The sequence below is a fragment of the Ranitomeya variabilis genome, chromosome 2, assembly GCF_051348905.1.
Source record: "Ranitomeya variabilis isolate aRanVar5 chromosome 2, aRanVar5.hap1, whole genome shotgun sequence".
Taxonomy (NCBI): domain Eukaryota; kingdom Metazoa; phylum Chordata; class Amphibia; order Anura; family Dendrobatidae; genus Ranitomeya; species Ranitomeya variabilis.
In genome coordinates this window covers 1,051,635,516-1,051,657,895 of record NC_135233.1, presented here as the reverse complement: position 1 = coordinate 1,051,657,895, position 22,380 = coordinate 1,051,635,516, and the positions used below count along the sequence as shown (strand labels likewise).

At 50.3% G+C, this 22,380-nt stretch overlaps 1 protein-coding gene across 2 annotated transcripts in view; it reads left to right on the top strand.

Moving 5' to 3' along the window:
• SMC6 (structural maintenance of chromosomes 6) overlaps window positions 1-22,380 on the top strand; it is a 120,382-nt gene that overhangs the window by 17,756 nt on the left and 80,246 nt on the right. For both annotated transcript variants that reach the window (XM_077291470.1, XM_077291469.1), the window contains exons 4-7: window positions 9,683-9,788; window positions 13,434-13,570; window positions 14,849-14,910; window positions 15,897-15,977. In XM_077291470.1, the coding sequence (XP_077147585.1) occupies window positions 9,683-9,788; window positions 13,434-13,570; window positions 14,849-14,910; window positions 15,897-15,977 (386 nt within the window). The remainder of the gene's footprint in view (window positions 1-9,682; window positions 9,789-13,433; window positions 13,571-14,848; window positions 14,911-15,896; window positions 15,978-22,380) is intronic.

Sequence of the window (22,380 nt, the reverse complement as noted above, 5' to 3'; positions counted from 1 at the left end):
TACACTCTGAGTGTGACCTGCCCTCCTTGAACACTTGGATTCATTTCTTCCTCTCCACACCTCAATGTGGAGAGCAATGGGCTTCCTATTCTTATCTTGAAAAATATGATGGAGTGCAGCGTACTGTGAGATCAAAAGCATACAGATTATTTAGAATGCCTTTTAATATTGCTTTTGGGGAGCAAAAGGAGAAGAAACTAAAATTGAGGCAAATGTGCCACCCCAAAACTCAAATTAAATCACTTATACAGTCTTCTCTCCTAGAAAAGTCTCTAAGGCAATGCAGTTTTGGTCCAAACACATGCAGTTTTTGTTGCTTTCCACAGCACAGAACCAAAACAACATACTCAAACATAAATCCCTAGCCTTGTCCAGGTGCTAACTAACCAGAACAGACCCTGGCTACTCATACATGGCTGAGCTAGCCCCAGCTCAGTCAAACAAAACAGCTCTTGTCCATAGGAACCACTGTTACTTGCTGTTCTCTGAGCACGGCCTGTGCATTCTATTCTCAGAAAGGGATTCTGTCCTGTCTCTCTTCTCTGACCCAAGACAAATCCAGTCTGGTCAACTTCCCTCAGCTTTCCTAGTTGTATACAGGGACAATCAGGCAATCAAATCAGAACCTATAGAGCTAGGTTTTAACCCTATCCTACCTGACATGGCTACATAACCACCTCACCACCCACTCCCGTCCCAAAGCCTGGGCTCGGCACCGTCTGCCACACACAGCCGACAGGGCTTTAAATTGACCCAAACTTGAGGCTCATGCTTGATCACACAAGGGCGGGTTAGTGACTCCCAAGAACCTGCCACTATGTTTGGTACTGATTCTCAGCTGTGCTGATCTTTGGAAGGCGACCAAGTTCCTGCCACTTTGGCACCAGCAAGGTTGGTTTTTGACTGGGCCAACCAGCAGGGGTTTTTGAGCGGGTTACTACTTATCCAGGGTTTTAGTAGGTTGCTATAATATATGGCAAAGCTCATCCTTTTCCCTGGTTGTTGTACTTTATTGTTAACCTCTCATACCTTTTCCATCACTTTATAGGGACCCTGCTATTGGGTAAGGAACTTGCTCTTCCCTGTGGGCACTAACAGTACCTGATCCCCAGGCCTAAATTGTCTCACTCGAGCAGCCGAATTATATCCCCTGGATTTTTCCTCTTGGGCCTTGAGGAGGCATTCTGTCACCTGTCATTTCACTTTGTTCCCACGAAACAACAAATCATTATGCATGGCCCCTTGCAGAAACACTATCGGCTCAAGGGGAACCCCATTTACATTTTCTGATCTGGGCCATCCCAAAGTTGTCCTGGGACTTCTTCAGGTCAGGGATATTGGTGTCAGGTGATCCTTCCTTGTCCCAGAACAAAGGAAAATATCGTCCGATAACAATAGCATGCAGCAAGTCCTTGACCTCTTCCACTTGGTGGGACACGGAACCACATTCTGTGCGTATGTCGATCTGGGCCATGGGATAGTTCTCCGCATCTCCATGGATACACCTTACCCCCACTCTTCCTAGGGACTAGCACATGCGGAAGTCCGACCCTTGGTAGGGTCAACAAATACTCTAAATCCAGAAGACCTGTCAATAGGACACCGTTCACAATCACCTGGTATCTCTGAGGCCCATCATCAGGATAAGGAACAGCGCTGCTGGCGCAGGGTAGATGATGTAGGAGTAGCACCGGCCTACGCTGCAGTCCATCGGCTCTGAGGGCAGATGACAAACGGCTGATTTATAACCCAGCAAATCAGCTATTGTCTATAGCAACCACTGATACGAGCGCTTCTCTGCACACGGTCTGTGCAGTCTCTTAGAAAGGGAATCTGGCCTGTCTCTCCTCTCCAAGACACATCCAATCTGGTCAGCTTCCCTAAGGAGAACAGCTAGCCTGGTTATATAGAGGGCTAGTCAGTTGATCTAATCAGAACCTGCAGAGGTAAGATGTAACCCTAGCCTACGTGGCTTTGCTACAAGTTATTTGTTTATGGTGTAGATTTCACTACTTTTACTTTTACATTAGAATAAAGTTGTATTTTAATATGCTAATTAGTAGAGGTGAGCAGATCAATTCGCAGGACTCCGGTTCAGGTCAGTGATACCTGGCGACTAGATGGGAGGCCCACAAACTCTTATTTTCCAGCGTTCCGGTCTCGACTTTTGATTAGCCAGGGCTGACGCCACGTCATGACACAATACACTGATGATGTTGCACCAGCCCTGACAAATGAAATGCGATGCCGGAAGGTAAGGGATTCAGGGCCTCTCTCGCCGCCAGGTACCACTGACTGGGACACTGGACCTCAGTTCCACAAGTGATCCTCTTAACTCTACTAATTAAAGGTCCTCATTACTCCATCTGCACGGTCAAGATTGCATTAAATTCCAGTAGTGCTCAAAGCGAACAGTCAGTGAATCTTAACATGAGGGACAGCGGATACTAAATGAGGGGACAGAGTTGTAAGCTGAGGACTTCTAATTCGCAAATGTAATGAAAAATTTTTTTCTCCTTCGCCACATTGGGGGACACAGGACCATGGGTGTTATGCTGCTGTCTCTAGGAGGCTGACACTAAGTTGAGACAAAAAAGAGTTAGCTCCTCCCCTGCAGTATACACCCTCATGCTGGCTTCCAGAGACCCAGTTCAAGCTTAGTGTCTGTAGGAGGCACACTGGATTTAAACCTTTCTATCCCGGACGAAGGGGGCGACGGATTCTTTCATGTTCCGATCTCCCCCGAACCAACAACAGGCGAGCACGGGAGTTTCACCTCTCCGTATCCTCTCCTGCGACGTGGGAAGCCACTGCCTGAGCTGATTTTTAGTGGCGACGGGCCCCTTCAAGGGCACCGATCTCCCCCCCTCCCTTATCAGACGAGCACTGGAGTGTCACCTTCAGTATCCTCTTCTGCAGCCAGGCCTATTGCCGGACTTTTTGCCCTGCCCACCAGGTTTTTACTTCGGCTGTTCAGAGGCACCTTACATTGTGGCGTCCGTGCAGCCCCCACTGCATCACCACTGAGAAAGCGGATGATGGAAGGAGGCGGACGGTTCCTCTCCACCCCCCTTTCATGGGGATGGTGGATAGAGGCTTCCCCCAACCCTGCACCGTCCTAATCCCCCAGGCACAGCTCACCAGATCCATGGAAAAAGATCTTTGACCGCTGGTGCAGCAAGCTTCTCTGCTTTTCTCCCCTTCTGTCGGGGTAAGTGCCATAACATTTGGGGGAGGGTCGGTCGTCCCAGCGGTTCCGGAGGGCTCCCTCACCTTTTCAGGGTCTCAGGGTCCGGCGCTCCTCGGCCGCGCGCCGGGCCGAAGCCGCAAATTTAGTCCCCGGCTTCGGCCTAGCAGGCCGGTTCCTGATAGGCTCCGCCCCCTTTTTCGCGTCATTCGGCGGCTCCGCCCCCTGGTCCTGGCGCTTCTCGCTCTCTGCGAGATTCCCCTCACCAACCCCCGGCGGCCATCTTCCTTCTCTGCATGCCGCAGCTCCAGCTCCACGTGCAGAGCTCTGACTGCCGGCTGCGCTCCTCCAAGTGCAGCGCCCTGTCCACTGGCTGTCTCTCCACCAGCACCGCCGCTCTTCCTCTCTCAGCGGGACACAGGACCACGGGTAAGGAGACGACGTTAGTTCTCCCTGGCAGCATCGCCCTCGCTTCCACAGCTTACAGGCCCTGTGCACTGTCTTTTACTTTAGCGTACACCATGTTCCAGTCAAGGACCAGAAAGATCAATAAGGTGCATACTACCTTTTTTACTACGTGTACCACCTGCCAGGCTCCTCTTCCTCGGCCTCAGAGTTCCTCCCTCTGCTCAGCCTGCGATGCCCCAGATGCCCAGGAGCCCTCCGCCGCTACCGACCCCAGGGTATCTAGTCCCCCGGAGTGGGTGGCGTCCCTGTCACAGTCTGTGGATTCGCTGGCCAAAGCGATTAAATCCCTTCAGGACCCCTCTGGGGAGCGGGGCCCTCTTTTTCCTGGGTTAAGAGATCCCTCCGTAACAGGGGAATCGTCGGCCAGCAGGGGCCGCTCTCACCGGAAGGAGGCACGGTCATCCAGAAAACGGATCCGCACTACCTCCCCTGAGCACTATTCACACCAGTCAGCTTCTGGTAGCTCTACTTCTCGCTCACCCTCCCTAGGGGCCCGTAGCGATCACGACTCTTGAGTATGAGTCTGATGCATCCTTAGACCCGGATGCTCCGGAGTTTAGGTCTACTGTCGACTCCCTCATTGAGGCAGTCAATCATACTCTAAAAGTGGACAGTGATTCTAATTCTGCCCCGGACCATTCTGTTTCCTTTACAAGAAACAAGCGTTTCCATAAGACGTTCGCCTCTCACCCAGATTTCCTGGATATAGTCAGGCGACACAGGGAGCGTCCGGATAAGCGTTTTACAGGCAAAAAGACTCTGGAGTCGAAGTATCCCTTTTCCGCAGATCTTGTTAAAGATTGGACGGAATCTCCACAAGTAGATCCTCCGGTTTCACGCTTGGCAACCAAAACTCTCCTATCCATTCCTGACGGTGCTTCTATTAAGAGTCCCACAGAACGCCAGCTAGATTCCCTAGCTTGCTCAGTGTACGAAGCCTCGGGTTCCTCTCTATCTCCCTCCTCCGCTGCAGCGTGGGTTGCCAAGGCAATGGTTTACTGGGCGGATGCCCTCGCTAAATCCATTCAGGAACAGGAACTTCCGCCTGAGGTGGCAGACCTGGCCAAACAAATTGCCATGGCTGGAGATTGTGATGTATGCGTCCCTCGACGCGGCGGACTGTGCAGCAACTGCAGCTTCTAACGCCATCACCATCAGGAGAGCTATCTGGCTCAGAGAGTGGCGAGCAGATTCCTCCTCAAAAAAGTCTCTGATTTCCCTTCCCTTTCAGAGCGGGCGTCTTTTCGGAGAAAAATTAGACCAGCTTATTTCCGACGCTACAGGAGGAAAGAGCAAGTTCCTCCCACAACATAGGCCCAAAGCCGCTTTTCAGCGTCAACAATATTTTCGCTTTCGGCCCTTTCGCAGTAGCCCATTCTGGTCCAATTCTGCCCCCTCATCCAGATCAGAACGAACAGCTCGCCCAGACAGGGACTCTCGACCTTCTTTCAGGCCGAATCAGTCCTGGCGGGGAAAGCCTAGGCAACCCAGAACCAGAGGGTCCAGGCGTGCCAGATTCGCCTCGCAATGACTCGGGGTCTTTTCCAGTCGACACCTCCAAAGTTGGCGGACGTCTGCTTCTTTTTCAGCACGTCTGGCTCTCCGTCGTCCACGACGAATGGGTCAGGGATCTGGTGTCGTCCGGCTACAAACTAGAGTTCTCCGCCTCCCCTCCAGCACGGTTTTTTCCCCTCTCGTCTCCCAAGTTCGGAAGCTCATGCTTGCGCCCTTGGCTGCGCCATCGAATCCCTCCGCCAAAGCGGGGTCATTGTTCCGGTTCCGGAACACGAGAGATTCAGGGGTTTCTACTCGAACCTCTTCGTCGTGCCGAAAAAGGACGGGACGGTACGCCCCATTTTGGACCTGAAGCTCCTAAACCAGTACGTAAAAGTACGGCACTTCGGGATGGAATCTCTCCGATCAGTCATCTCCTCTATGGAAAGAGGGGAGTTTCTAGCATCAATAGATATCAAGGATGCCTACCTTCACATCCCAATCTTCCCGCCACATCAAAGGTTTCTCCGTTTCGCCATCCTGGACGACCATTTTCAGTTCACAGCCTTACCCTTCGGTCTCGCCACGGCGCCCAGGGTATTTACAAAAGTCATGGCGGCTGTCATGGCTATTCTTCACACTCGAGGAGTGGTCGTGTTGCCATACTTAGACGACCTCATAAAAGGTTCGTCTTATCAGGCCTGCGAAGCAAGGGTCCGCATTACCTTGGATTCTCTTTCGCGCCTGGGCTGGCTAATCAACTCGGACAAGTCCTCTCCCATCCCTGCCCGACGGATTTCATTCCTAGGCATGATCCTGGACACATCGAGGGGACTGATCTTACTTCCTCGGTCCAAGGCCCAAGAGCTTCAGCAGGGAGCTCGGACGCTCTGTCACCCTCGTCCCCGGTCTATCCGTTTTGCCATGAAGATTCTGGGAAAGATGGTGGCCGCAATAGAAGCTGTTCCCTTCGCTCAACTCCATCTACGCCCCTTATAACAGGCTCTGCTGGACATCTGGGACAGGAATCCCTTATCCCTCGATCGCCCATGCCCTCTGTCACCACGGATCAGGCAAGCCCTCACATGGTGTACTCTGGGATCCTCTATCCTCCAGGGGAAGTCTTTCCTCCCGATCCGCTGGCTGGTGGTAACTACCGATGCCAGTCTCCTCGGCTGGGGAGCGGTTTTCCTACACCACTCTGCCCAGGGGCGTTGGACAATTCGGGAGTCGAGGCTCCCTATAAACATCCTGGAAATTCGTGCGATCAGACTCGCCCTGAGACGTTTTCACCCCCTGCTTGCGGGTCACCCAGTTCGAGTTCAATCGGACAACGTCACAGCCGTGGCGTATATAAACCATCAAGGGGGTACCCGCAGCAGGGCGGCGATGCAGGAAGTCTCTCACATTCTTCGTTGGGCTGAGGCCAACCACTCTATCATTTCCGCGGTGCACATTCCGGGCGTGGAGAACTGGGCGGCGGATTTTCTCAGCCGTCAGGGCCTCGCCTCGGGGGAGTGGGAACTTCATCCAGAGGTTTTCCTGCAAATCTGTCGTCGCTGGGGAACCCCGGACGTGGATCTGATGGCGTCCAGACTGAACGCCAAAGTTCACAACTTCATAGCACGTTCTCGGGATCCCCAGGCCATCGGGGTGGACGCTCTGATATACCCGTGGCATCGGTTCCAACTTCCGTACGTGTTCCCTCCGCTTCCCTTACTACCGAAGGTGATCCGAAAAATCAAGGCGGAGGGGGTTCAGGTCATCCTAGTTGCCCCGGATTGGCCACGTCACGCATGGTACGCGGAGCTCGTTCAGCTCGTGTCCGACGTTCCCTGGCGGTTACCAGACCGCCCAGATCTGCTTCGTCAAGGGCCGATCTTCCACCAGAGCTCAGGGGCCCTACGTTTAACGGCGTGGCTGTTGAAACCTGGATTCTAACCCATGCTGGTTTCTCTCAGCAGGTCATTCCCACCATGATCAAGGCTCGCAAGACGTCCTCCGCTCGCATCTACCACCACACCTGGAAAGCCTACTTCTCGTGGTGCAGGCTCCGAAGTCGCCCTCCGCTTGTTTTCTCTATTCCTTCCATTTTGGATTTCTTGCTGTCCGGTTTGGATTCCGGCATGGCACTGAGTTCCCTCAAGGGTCAGATCTCTGCTCTATCCGTGTTGTTTCAACGTAGGATCGCTGCCAACTTGCAAGTCAGGACCTTCATCCAGGGGGTCTCCCATGTGGTACCCCCCTACAGAATGCCGTTAGAGACCTGGGATCTCAATTTGGTCCTGAGCATTCTTCAGGAACCTCCATTTGAACCTCTTCAGGACGTGCCGCTACCTGTCCTCTCCTGGAAGGTTGCCTTCCTTGTGGCGGTGACATCTATCAGACGGGTCTCAGAATTGACCGCTTTATCCTGCCGGGCGCCTTTCCTTGCCTTCCACCAGGACAAGGTAGTTCTACGCCCATCTCCGGACTTTCTCCCTAAGGTGGTCTCATCTTTCCACCTTAACGAGGACATCATTCTTCCCTCTTTCTGCCCACAGCCAAAACACAGGGTCGAAAAGGCCCTTCATACCCTGGATGTGGTACGGGCCTTCAGGAGCTACATTTCCAGAAATGCTCATTTCCGCAAATCGGACTCCCTCTTTGTTCTCCAGGAGGGTCACAGAAAGGGTTTGGCTGCATCTAAGGCCACGATAGCCAGATGGATTCGGTCTGCTATCGAAGAATCCTATCAGGTCAGGGCCAGGCCTGTCCTGGCGGGGATTAGAGCACACTCGACTCGGTCATTGGGTGCTTCCTGGGCTATCCGGCACCAGGCGACGGCGGAGCAGGTTTGCAAGGCCGCAACGTGGTCCAGCCTGCATACTTTTTCAAAGCACTACAATGTCCATATTCAATCTTCTGCGGATGCGGCCCTTGGCAGACGTATTCTGCAAGCGGCCGTAGCGCATTTATAGTCAGTTGGTACACGGAGTTTATTTGGTTGTTTTGTTTCCCACCCAGGGACTGCTTTGGGACGTCCCATGGTCCTGTGTCCCCCAATGTGGCGAAGGAGAAATAGGGATTTTTGTGTGTACTCACCGTAAAATCCTTTTCTCCGAGCCACTCATTGGGGGACACAGCACCCACCCTGTTAGCCTTATGGCTTGTTACCTTTTTGGTTCCTGACTGTCTTCGACATGTTATACTCTAATGTTAGGTATTGTACTGTTATTAATCTCCTACTGCTTTTGCACTGAACTGGGTCTCTGGAAGCCAGCATGAGGGTGTATACTGCAGGGGAGGAGCTAACTTTTTTGTCTCAACTTAGTGTCAGCCTCCTAGAGACAGCAGCATAACACCCATGGTCCTGTGTCCCCCAATGAGTGGCTCGGAGAAAAGGATTTTACAGTGAGTACACACAAAAATCCCTATTTTGCAAAAGTAGTTAAATCTGTACTATAAGTTTGATTTTTATCCGGGCTCAGTCCCCTATTTGACTGTATAAGGCTGGTTTCACACTTGCGTTTTGATCTGCAGCGTTTTAGCGCTAAAAAACGCATGCGTTTTTTTTATATACTTACATTAAAAAACGCATGCATTTTTTAGCGTGCGATTTGACGCGTTTTCGGCAACGCATGCGTTTTTTGACACGTGCGTTCATTTGCAGAAATGCATTCTGTAGTAATTTCTAGCGGCGTTTTTTTGCCGCAAAAAAACGCATGCGTTTATTTGCGGCAAAAAAATGCATTGCTGTCTATGTAAACGCATGCGTTTTTATAGAAAAACACAAGAAAAAAACAAGAAAACCCTAGCCCTAACCCTAACCCTAAACACAAGAAAAAACAAGAAAACCCTAACCCTAAGGCCGGAGACACACTGGTGCGAGATACGGCCGAGTCTCGCTGGTTAAAAGCAAGCTGTGGCACCTGCACTCCGGAGCGGAGCGTGCAGCTGCATAGCAATACATGGAGCTGCACGCTCCGCTCCGGAGTGCAGGTGCCACAGCTTGCTTTTAACCAGCGAGACTCGGCCGTATCTCGCACCAGTGTGTCTCCGGCCTAACCCTAACCCTAAACACAAGAAAAAACAAGAAAACCCTAACCCTAGGGTTACTAGGGATCCTAACCCTAAGGTTAGGATCCCTAGGGATCCTAACCCTTAGGGTTAGGGTTACGATCCTAACCCTTAGGGTTAGGGTTAGGATCCCTAGGGTTAGGGTTAGTATCCTTAGGGTTAGGATCCCTAGGGTTACTAGGGATCCTAACCCTAACCCTAGCTATTTCTGTTTTTAGTGGGTTCTCTAGTTGATTTTGATGATTGGCAGCTGTCACACACTTCTCAGCATGCGTTTAAAAAACGCAAACGCAGGGAAAAACGCATGTAAACGCCGCAAAACGCCGCGTTTTTTTTTTCTGCATGCAAAAACGCATGCGTCTAAAAAAAGCGCCGTTTTGCCCCGTAAGTGTGAAACCAGCCTAAGTGGTTTAATGACAGACTTCAATTGTTTTGGTTTCACATTAATTCTCTTATTTATTTTCTGTTGTAAAGGTGGCAAAAGTGCGGTTCTAACAGCTCTTATCGTAGGGCTCGGTGGAAAAGCCGCCATCACAAACAGAGGTACCTCAATCAAAGGGTTTGTGAAGGACGGAGAGACGTAAGTGTTAGAAGTTTTCCCAAATATCTGTCTGCTATTCACTTATGCTGTCATCTGCACCCACTTATCTGTCCTAGGAGAACAAGGCCGTATGTGCACGACATGTATCGGGCTCCACACCTTAAAGGGAACCTGTCAACCCCTCCCAGGCGTTTTTAACTAAAAGAGCCACCTTGTGCAGCAGTAATGCTGCATTCTGACAAGGTGGCTCTTTTAGTTCTGGGTACTGTAACTGCCGAAATAATCAGTTTTATAATTTGTCCAAAATACCTTGTCTTCAGTCAAGGAGGCAGGCCTTTCCCCCCTGCTTTAGACGCCATACAGTCGTCACTCACATCTTCTTGGCGCCGGGCACCGCCTCCTCACGGCTGTTTTGAAATGATGCGGCCTGCGCTCTTTTCTCATGCCTTGGGCAGGCGCAGTGAGCGCTGGCCGTCTATCCTCTGTGCGTACGTGCGCCCTGCCTGTGAATCCCAGCCCCGCAGTGTCTTATGATTTATTCATACTACGGGGCTGGGATTCCTGGGCATGCGCATTGCGTGTCTAAAGCTGGAGTCACACTAAACAACTTACCAACGATCACGACCAGCGATACGACCTGGCCGTGATCGTTGGTAAGTCGTTGTGTGGTCGCTGGGGAGCTGTCACACAGACAGCTCTCTCCAGCGACCAACGATCAGGGGAACGACTTCGGCATAGTTGAAACTGTCTTCAACGATGCCGAAGTCCCCCTGCAGCACCCGGGTAACCAGGGTAAACATCGGGTTACTAAGTGCAGGGCCGCGCTTAGTAACCCGATATTTACCCTGGTTACCATTGTAAAAGTAAAAAAAAAAAACACACTACATACTCACATTCTGATGTCTGTCCCGTCCCCCGCCAGTGTCCACAGGGTTAAAACTGCTTTCGGCAAGAGCGCTGCTAATGCTCGCGCTGCTGCCGAGAGCTTCCCTGCACTGAATGTGTCATCGCCGGCAGTAACAGCGGTGACGTCACCGCTGTGCTCTGCTTTACGGCCAGCGCTGACACAGTCAGTGCAGGGAAGCTCTCGGCAGCAGCGCGTGCATTAGCAGCGCTCTTGCCGAAAGCAGTTTTAACCCTGTGGACGCCGGGGGACGTGACAGACATCAGAATGTGAGTATGTACTGTTTTTTGTTTTTTTTTAACTTTTACAATGGTAACCAGGGTAAATATCGGGTTACTAAGCGCGGCCCTGCGCTTAGTAACCCGATATTTACCCTGGTTACAAGTGAACACATCGCTGGATCGACGTCACACACGCCGATCCAGCGATGACAGCGGGTGATCAGCGACCAAAAAATGGTCCTGATCATTCACCAACGATCTCACAGCAGGGGCCTGATCGTTGGTCGCTGTCACACATAACGAGATCGTTAGCGGGATCGTTGCTACGTCACCAAAAGTGTGACGTTGCAACGATATCGTTAACGATATCGTTATGTGTGACTCAGCCTTAAGCCTCTCACCCTCTCCCACCGCCTGTTATACACACACACACACACACACACACACACACACACACACACACACACACACACACACACACACACACACACCAGCTGTGAGGATTTGGCAAGGTTCCAGGCGATTGCACGGAGGAGGGATCACCTGAGGATGCACACGCTGTAGCAGGCGGTGGGAGAGGGTGAGAGAATGCATCATTACTGCTGCACAAGGTGGCTCTTTTAGTTAAAAATGCCTGGGGGGGGGGTGACAGGTTCCCTTTAATGACAAGATCTGAAAGGGTCCTAATCGTCAGCCAGTTTTCTGTATTTTGTGGATTATAAGATGTACCATTACCATAAATTTTTGAGTGGAAAGCAGGAAAAAAATTGTAGAAATTTAAATGATGGTTCGTCTTATATTCCCTTTAAGGCTATGTGCCCACACTGGATTCTGCTGCGGAATTTTCCGCAGCGGATTGGCAAAATGCGCAGTGAAAAACCGCTGCGGTTTTCTCTGCGGATTTTATCGCGGTTTCTTTTGCGGTTTCCTCTGCGGGTTTTCACCTGCAGATTTCTATTGGCCCAGGTGGAAACCCGCAGCGGAATCCGCACAAAGAATTGACATGCTGTGGAAAATAAACCGCGGCGTTTCCGCACGGCTTTTTCCGCAGCATGTGCACTGCGGATTTTGTTTCCCATAGGTTTACATTGTACTGTAAACTCATGGGGAAACTGCTGCGGATCCGCAGCTGCAAAAACACTGCGGATCCGCAGCAAAATCCGCAGCATGTGCACATAGCCTTAAAGGTAGCTTACCTGAGGGGCAGCTGCATTGGAGTGGGGTCACAGGAGGCAGGGTTGCCGCTTTAGAAGGCTGGCGTCTGCAGGACAATGTTGCGGTGCCTGGGATCTCAGAAGTTGTCATCTCACGAAATCTCAATCAGCACATGCTCTGCCTCCGTCAGCCATTTTCCCGGAGACCACCGCTGGGATATCACAGGGAAAATGTATTCCACTCGCCGGCACCAAAACCTTCTGAGATCTCGGACATCGCGCACCACTCCTGCTGCCACTGGCCTCCTGAAGCAGTGACTCTACCTCCTGCAACCCCGCTCCACCACATCTGCCCCCTAGTAAGCTCACTTTGGAGTATAGGATGCACCTACATTTTCCACCCAGATATGGAGGGGAAAAAGTGCGTCTTACAATACTGTTCACTTTTCTGGGGCCTTTTTTTTTTCCCCCTCTATATTGTATGTTTTAGACTTTATATGTTTCTTTCTAAGTAGAGCACGCACGCATTCTCTCTCACACTCACACACACACACACACACATATACACACACATATACACACACACTCCGCCGATGCTCCTGGTGTCTGATACTAACGTCAGATTGGCTGCAGCGCTGTCGAATTGTTGGCTCAGCAGCTCGTGCCATTAACTTGGACTGAGCCATTGAACTCAGTTACTGGCTGCAGTGATGTCACCGCTGTGGACAATAACGCACTGGGAGCAGCAGGCGTGATTTCAACTATGGACCAGGGGAGGGTAAGCAAGGCAAATATTTTTTTTTTTATTTATTTATTTATTTTTTTATATTAAGCCAACTACAGCCAGGCTATAGGGGTTTTCTAAAACTGGAAAGCCCTTTTAAATTGATTTTAGGCACCTACCTCGTATACAGGCCATGCTAATGTTCAGGCATTAGAGCATAAGGGTGGGTCACGGTACTCCTACATCAAAATAAGGAATTAGCAGTGTACAGTGAGTTGGAGGAGGGGGAAGGATTATCTTGCAAAATTGTGACCTGAAAATAACCCCTTCCTTGCTGCCGGACACAAGTGCAATGGCGCCCCCACTTCTAGTTGGCAGTAGTTGGACAATTCCTATTAGATCCTATTTTACACCACGTGTATCCAGATGAAGTGACGATATGCACAGACAGTTTATTTTCACTCTTTGCGGCCTGTAGGATGCACACTAACATAGACAGCGCCCGTATTCTGCTGATAGACATCATAGCCCTGCAGGATTATTAATTATTATTACTGGCCTCATTATCACTGATGTGTCCGTGCCTTAATGCAATGTTTATGACTGAAGCAGTTACATATAATGTGTGTATAGGTTTTGCAGCCCACTTAGAGATATTTAACATCTACTCTTCGCTTTCAGTTCAGCCGACGTTTCCATAAAATTGCGGAACAGAGGCAACGATGCATTTAAAGGTGATGTTTATGGAGAGTCCATTATCGTGCAGCAGCGGCTCACGGCAGATGGCGGGCGCAGTTATAAGCTGAAAAGCGCCTCAGGTACATGCAGACATGGTGTCCCGTACATCCTACATGCTGTGTTCACATGCGGCAGGTTTGTTGCTTCGATCCCAAATGCATGAATGGGATTGTTTCTGCAGAAAGGGCATGAATTACAAGCCCCAAGTTCAGTCGCAGTAAATTCTGCAGCAAATAAGCCACCTAAGAGTATATCCCAACATGTTTTTCTATCAATATGTGGTAGGTGCTCCATTGCACTTTGGATGACTCTCATTCATTGGCTTTTCATTTCTGATATTGCACTCGGTGGCGGAGTCCATGATGCTCCTTCCCTTTCTCCTTCTACCGGTACCTTTTCTTGTTATATGCCAGACGTGGCTCAAGAACGATGCTGCCACCTGCTGACTACATTTATTATACTTTCCTGTCCTTAGACAGGAGGCACAATCATCAAAGTGTGCATTCTTTTTTAGTTTCACTAGTTTTTGATGTTCTTACTTAACCCCTTCCCGACATACAATGTACTGGGACATGATATGCTGGCTCTCTGATTTTGATGCTCACACACCGAGCTTCTGCTTTCCTGCAGAAGATGGCTGATTTAATCAACCATCATGTGCCTTTAGCAGCTGTGGATGGAGCACACCTGTAAAGCAGGCAGGCACATCATTCCACGTTCCTGTAATCGCGAAGCACCGATGGGTTGCCATGACAGGCGGAGGTCTGCTGAAGAATTACGGGGTCTTTTTGGGTTGTCGCAACATTGCAAAGAAGGGCGATCAAAACATCATATCTACCCCAAAATTATATCAATAAAAACATCAGCTTAAGGCGCAAAAAAATGTATTAGGGGTCTCGGAAAATGGTAACAAAAGCTAATTTATTTTTTTTTTTTTACTAATTTTAATTTTTTTTTCACTAATTAAATAAAAAACAAAACAAAAACTATTCATGTTTTGGTATCTGCGTAATTGTACTGACCTGGAGAATCATAATGCCAGATCAGCTTTACCGTACAATGAACGTGGTAAATGAGGGGGGGGGGGGAAACAAAACTTAAAACATATGTGAAATTGAACTTTTTTTTTTTTTTTCAATTTCAATGCACTTGGATTTTGTTTTCTCTGCTTTCCAATGCGTCACATGATAAAATGAATGGTGTCGTTCTATAATACAACTCGTCCCCCAAAAAACAATTCCTCATACAGCTATGTGGACAGAAAAGTAAAAAAAATTATGACTTTTAGAAAAAAACAAAACCGTAAATGGCCATGGCGTGAAGGGGTTAAAATAAATTATACTTTTTTACTTTTAAAGGATCATTGGTTTCTACTAAGAAGGAGGAGCTCACCGCAGTCCTTGACCATTTCAACATACAGGTGATATGACTATAATCGCATGATGTGAGGGTTCGTATTTCTTCGTAATTTGCCAAATGCAAAGATTAATAGACTTCAGCATCGCATCAAACTGCAAAGATTTTGCTTGCAGTCAATGGAGGTGAGAGTTGATGCAAATTAATTTGGACGTTTCATTCCATCTGCACAAGAGGAGGATTACCTCCTCTGACCTCCAGACATCCACGCCTCTTCTTCTGAATAACCGGCCTGGCGCTACGTCACATCGAGCGTCACCATGCAACTATGATGTTGCGTCAGGCCGGCTAATCAAAAGAAAGAGCCGTGCATGCCAGGAGGTAAGACGTACTGTTCCCGTACTGTCGTGGCTGATGGAACAAAACGTGCAAATAAATTTGCACCAACTCTAAAAGTTTCAAAGCTTCCTTTTAATCAAGGCTTTTTGTAATGATGATAAATTGGCGCAATCAGAGACGGTGACAAAAGGACAATGCATTTAAAGGGGTTGTCCGGTGAAATCAAGTTACCTATCTGCAAAATAAGTGGTAGCTTATTGATCAGTGGGGGTCCCAACCGCACCTATTGCACTTTTTTTTTTTTTTGTGTGTGTGTGTGATCTCCATCGGTATCTTCTATCCCCTTTCCAAAATGAAGCGGCTGGTTGGTTCATTTTCTATGGCGCCGCTGCTAAAAACTGAGCACAGGGCTCAGCAGCTTCTTAGGGAGTGAATGAAGCGGAGATCGTACATACAGGGATAAAACTTTCCCATTCTGCTGATGGGTGCAATTCGCAGCGGTCAGACCCCCAGTGATCAATAAGTTATCACTTGTCCTGTTTTGATGTTTTTACTGGCCAAACCCTTTAAATAAATTACAATAAAATATTATATCTTTTTTTATAGATCCCCCTCCTGTCATATTGCTCCAATTCTATAAAGCATTCTAGTCCTAATGGCTAATATTCTGTGTATCTTGTACCCAGTCCTAGTCTCTGTGTGTTTCTGCAGGTCGACAATCCAGTGTCCGTTCTTACACAAGAGATGAGCAAACATTTCCTGCAGTCTAAGAACGAGGCGGACAAATATAAGGTGAGTTGTGAAACTGTGGATTTTGATAATTGCAGCATATTTGTGTACCATATTTTTTTTTAATTATAAAATGCTCCGGATTATAAGACTCTCCGGATTATATGACGCACCCCAAATTTTCAGGAGAAAAATAAAAAAAAAACTTTTTTTCAAAAAAATGGTGATGCTTCTTATAATCCATGCGTCTTATTGCTTACCGGCGGTGGTGGCTGTGGTGAAGCAAGATCCCAGGGTCGCTGCTGGATGAGGCAAGAGTGGAGCGCTGTGTCCCCGGAGGCGGTGCAGCGCTGTGTCCCCGGAGGCGGTGCAGCGCTGTGTCCCCGGAGGCGGTGCAGCGCTGTGTCCCCGGAGGCGGTGCAGCGCTGTGTCCCCGGAGGCGGTGCAGCGCTGTGTCCCCGGAGGCGGTGCAGCGCTGTGTCCCCGGAGGCGGTGCAGCGCTGTGTCCCCGGAGGCGGTGCAGCGCTGTGTCCCCGGAGGCGGTGCAGCGCTGTGTCCCCGGAGGCGGTGCAGCGCTGTGTCCCCGGAGGCGGTGCAGCGCTGTGTCCCCGGAGGCGGTGCAGCGCTGTGTCCCCGGAGGCGGTGCAGCGCTGTGTCCCCGGAGGCGGTGCAGCGCTGTGTCCCCGGAGGCGGTGCAGCGCTGTGTCCCCGGAGGCGGTGCAGCGCTGTGTCCCCGGAGGCGGTGCAGCGCTGTGTCCCCGGAGGCGGTGCAGCGCTGTGTCCCCGGAGGCGGTGCAGCGCTGTGTCCCCGGAGGCGGTGCAGCGCTGTGTCCCCGGAGGCGGTGCAGCGCTGTGTCCCCGGAGGCGGTGCAGCGCTGTGTCCCCGGAGGCGGTGCAGCGCTGTGTCCCCGGAGGCGGTGCAGCGCTGTGTCCCCGGAGGCGGTGCAGCGCTGTGTCCCCGGAGGCGGTGCAGCGCTGTGTCCCCGGAGGCGGTGCAGCGCTGTGTCCCCGGAGGCGGTGCAGCGCTGTGTCCCCGGAGGCGGTGCAGCGCTGTGTCCCCGGAGGCGGTGCAGCGCTGTGTCCCCGGAGGCGGTGCAGCGCTGTGTCCCCGGAGGCGGTGCAGCGCTGTGTCCCCGGAGGCGGTGCAGCGCTGTGTCCCCGGAGGCGGTGCAGCGCTGTGTCCCCGCTGACATTTTGTGAAAGGCCATAGACCCCCCCGGCAGTCCTTCTGTGGTTTCCTGTGCGATAGGGAAAATGGCCGCCGGGAGGTGGCGCATTTGCAGATGGAGATCTCGGCACCTGTCTCTAACAGCAGTGAACAGAGTGATCTCTGATCGCTGCTGAATAACATTTACATGCCACTGTTAATCTCTGAAAGTGCAATTTAAATGGCTGCAATCCCCGTCATCGCTTTCTATGAATTATTTCAGTATTTAGTACAAGGGTTTTTGTTTTTTCCCCCCATCAATGTAGATGTATGAGGTCTTGTTTCCTGCAGGACGAGTTGTAGTTTTGAATGGCATCTTTTACTTTCACTTATATTATACTGAAACATCAGAAAAAGATTCCAAGTGGCTGTTAGAGACCGATGCCAACTGTATAATACAGCTGGCATCAGCCGTGAGTGGAGGGAGCTCAGATCCTGAACCCCTCCACACAGTAGGACTCATTCCAAGGAAATGAATGCTACATGCTTTTGTGAGAAGAAGTTAATGGAGTATTTCCATCTCCAAATTCCTATCCTAATATGTAGCAGGTGTAATAAATTAACCCCTTAACGACCGCCGATACGCCTTTTAACGGCGGCCGCTAAGGGTACTTAAACCACAGCGCCGTTAATTAACGGCGCTGTGGAAAAAGTGAATAGCGCCCCCCAGAGTCGGATTTTCTCTGGGGTCTCGGTTGCCGAGGGTAGCCGAGACCCCAGAGAACATGATTCGGGGGTTTTTTACCGACCCCCGAGTTGCGATCGCCGGTAATTAACCGTTTACCGGCGGTCGCAACAAAAAAAAAAAAAACGCGATTTGCCGTTTAATTTCTCTGTCCTCCGATGTGATCGCACATCGGAGGACAGAGAAATGTGGTCCCCGATGGCCCCCAATAGCCCCCCAATACTTACCTACCTCCCCCGGTGCTCCTCGTGTCTCCCCATGGGCGCCGCCATCTTTTTTCCGGGAAAAAATGGCGGGCGCACGCGCAGTACGCCCGCCGCCCGGCACCCGGATGTTCTTTGGGGTCTCGGCTGCCGGGGGTAGCCGAGACCCCAAAGAACATGATCGGGGTCGATTTGCACCGACCCCTGCTTTGCGATCGCCGGTAATTAACAGTTTACCGGCGACCGCAAAAAAAAAAAAAAAAAAAAGCGATCAGTTATTTCTCTGTCCTCTGATGTGATCGCACATCAGAGGACAGAGAAATAGGGGGATTCGGGGACCCTATCATACTCACCCGGGGTCCCTGGGTCCTCTTCTGTCTTCTCCTGCCAGCCGGCTTTTTCATCATGGCGGGCGCATGCGCAGTGCGCCCGCCATCTGCTGCCATCTGCCGGCCGGCAGGAGAAGACAAGTTGGGGCTAAAATTAGGGTTAGGGTTAGGGTTAGAGTTAGGGTTAGGGTTAGAGTTAGGGTTAGGGTTGGGGCTAAATTTAGGGTTAGGGCTAGGGTTAGGGTTAGGCTACTTTCACACTAGCGTTTTTTGGCTTCCGTCGCAATGCGTCGTTGGAGAAAAAACGCATCCTGCAAAAGTGCTTGCAGGATGCGTTTTTTCTCCATTGGCTTGCATTAGCGACGCATTGCGACGGATTGCCACATGTCGCATCCGTCGTGCGACGGATGCGTCGTGCTTCGGCGGACCGTCGACACAAAAAAAACTACATGCAACTTTTTTGTGCGACGTGTCCCACATATTTCAGTGCCACGTGCCACGTATTTAAGTGACACGTGCCACGTATCAAAGTGCCACGTGCCACATATTTCAGTGCCACGTATCAAAGTGCCACATGCCACGTATCAAAGTGCCACGTGCCACGTATCAAAGTGCCACGTGCCACGTATCAAAGTGCCACGTGCCACGTATCAAAGTGCCACGTGCCACATATTTCAGTGCCACGTATCAAAGTGCCACGTGCCACGTATCAAAGTGCCACGTGCCACATCTTTCAGTGCCACGTATTTAAGAGACACGTGCCACGTATCAAAGTGCCACGTGCCACATATTTCAGTGCCACGTGCCACGTATTTAAGTGACACGTGCCACGTATCAAAGTGCCACGTGCCACATATTTCAGTGCCACGTATCAAAGTGCCACGTGCCACGTATCAAAGTGCCACGTATCAAAGTGCCACGTGCCACATATTTCAGTGCCACGTATCAAAGTGCCACGTGCCACGTATCAAAGTGCCACGTGCCACATATTTCAGTGCCACGTATCAAAGTGCCACATGCCACGTATCAAAGTGCCACGTGCCACGTATCAAAGTGCCACGTGCCACGTATCAAAGTGCCACGTGCCACATATTTCAGTGCCACGTATCAAAGTGCCACGTGCCACGTATCAAAGTGCCACGTGCCACATCTTTCAGTGCCACGTGCCACGTATTTAAGAGACACGTGCCACGTATCAAAGTGCCACGTGCCACATATTTCAGTGCCACGTGCCACGTATTTAAGTGACACGTGCCACGTATCAAAGTGCCACGTGCCACATATTTCAGTGCCACGTATCAAAGTGCCACGTGCCACGTATCAAAGTGCCACGTGCCACGTATCAAAGTGCCACGTGCCACGTATCAAAGTGCCACGTGCCACATATTTCAGTGCCACGTGCCACGTATCAAAGTGCCACGTGCCACGTATCAAAGTGCCACGTGCCACATCTTTCAGTGCCACGTATTTAAGTGACACGTGCCACGTATCACGTATTTCAGTGCCACGTATTTAAGTGACACGTATCACGTATAAGTGCCACGTGTCACGTATTTAATTGCCACATATTTAAGTGCCACGTATCAAGATTTTCCATGGAGAACAGACACATCCAGAGATATGTCTGCTCTCCACGGCTGCAGCAACACACTGACAGGAGCCATAGTTCCTGTCGGTGTGTCACTGCGCATGCGCGAGCGAGTTTACCGGCGGTCATTGACCCCGGCACTCTCGCTTAACGGCAGTGCTGCGTGGGAAAGTTCAACGCAGCTGTACTGCTGTTAACCGAGACGCCGGAGTCATTGAACTCCGGAACAGTACGCGATACACTGCTAGGAGCTTCGCTCCTGGCAGTGTATCGCCGGAGAGCAGGGGATCGGCGTGGGACACTCGTTTTATGGATTCTGCGGACAGGGAGTATGAATTTGGTTTATTATTTTTGGATTTTTTCCTGGAGGATCGAGGGCTTCGCCTACAAGTGTGCTGTTGGTGAGTATATACTCTGTGTTATATGTTGTATGTACTGTGTGTCATGTATGTGTATTGTGTGTAGGTGTTTTGTGTAACTTTACAATTGTGCTAAGTCGCCGGACACAGGGACAACTCTCCCATCCTAATACCGGATGGGAGTAGTAGTCCCATACGGCGACTTAGCACAATGGTGGCACTAGCGTCGCATGGGGACACACACACGCACACACACACGCACACACACGCACACACACACACACACAGAAGGACTCCATGCTGCTTCACTGGGGGGCGGGGGCTTCCCTCTTCCTGTCCGACGTCACGTCCGGTCCTGGGTGTCAACCCCTCCGTACAAAGACGCCGACACCCAGGACAAAGGCGCTGTGTGTGGAAGGTAATATGGGGCCCTAGGGGGATACGCAGACACGCCGCTGCGTAAAGAATTGACATGTCAATTCTTTTTACGCCGGCGTGTTTGCAGACAAAAGCGCCGCATTTTTTTGCGGTGTGTCTGAACGGCAAAGTGAATTCCTCATTCACTTTGCCGGCAGACGAAAATGACATTGCGCATTTTTGAAAAGCGCCCGCAAAATAGCGCTCAAAAATGCGCTATGTCTGAAAGTAGCCTAAGGCTTCTTTCACACTTGCGTCGGTACGGGGCGGTCGCAATGCGTCGGCCCGATGTACCGACGCACGTTGTGAAAATTGTGCACAACGTGGGCAGCGGATGCAGTTTTTCAACGCATCCGCTGCCCAGTCTATGTCCTGGGGAGGAGGGGGCAGAGTTACGGCCACGCATCCGCGGAAATGGCGGACGCGACGTACAAAAAAAAGGTTACATTGAACTTTTTTTGTGACGACGGGGGCTAAAGTTATGGTTAGGGTTGCGGCTAAAGTTAGGGTTGGGGCTAAAGTTAGGGTTAGAGTTGGGATTAGGGTTAGGGTTTGGATTAGGGTTGGGATTAGTGTTACGTTTGGGATTAGGGTTGGGATTAGGGTTAGGGTTGGGATTAGGGTTAGGGGTGTGTTGGATTTAGGGTTTTGATTAGGGTTATGGTTAGGGTTGAGATTAGGGCTGTTTTGGGGTTAGGGTTGTGATTATCGTTAGGGTTGTGATTAGGATTATGGATCGGGTTGAGATTAGGGTTAGGGCTGTGTTGGGGTTAGGGTTGGAGTTAGAATTGGGGGGTTTCCACTGTTTAGGTACATCAGGGGGTCTCCAAACACGACAGCCAATTTTGCGCTAAAAAAGTCAAATGGTACTCCCTCCCTTCTGAGCTCTGCCGTGCGCCCAAACAGTGGTTTACCCCCACATATGGGGCATCAGCGTACTCGGGATAAATTGGACAACAACTTTTGGGGTCCAATTTCTCCTGTTACCCTTGTGAAAATAAAAACTTGGGGGCTAAAAATCTTTTTTGTTGGAAAAAAATATATTTTTTTATTTTCACTACTCTGCATTATAAATTTCTGTGAAGCACTTGAGCTTTCAAAGTTCTCACCACATATCTAGATAAGTTCCTTAGGGGGTCTAGTTTCCAAAATTTGGTCACTTGTGGGGGTTTCTACTGTTTAGGTACATTAGGGGTCTGCAAACGCAACATAACGCCCGCAGACAATTCTATCAAAGTCTGCATTGCAAAATGGCGCTCCTTCCCTTCCGAGCTCTGCCGTGCGCCCAAACAGTGGTTTACCCCCACATATGGGGTACCAGCATACTCAGGACAAATTGGACAACAACTTTTGGGGTCCAATTTCTCTTGTTACCCTTGTGAAAATAAAAATTTGGGGGCTAAAAAAATCTTTTTTGTGGGAAAAAAAATATTTTTTATTTTCACTACTCTGCATTATAAACTTCTGTGAAGCACTTGGGCATTCAAAGTTCTCACCACATATCTAGATAAGTTCCTTGGGGGGTCTATTTTCCAAAATGGGGTCACTTGTTGGGGGTTTCTACTGTTTAGGTACATTAGGGGTCTGCAAAGGCAACATAACGCCCGCAGACAATTCTATCAAAGTCTGCATTCCAAAATGGCACTCCTTCCCTTCCGAGCTCTGCCATGCGCCCAAA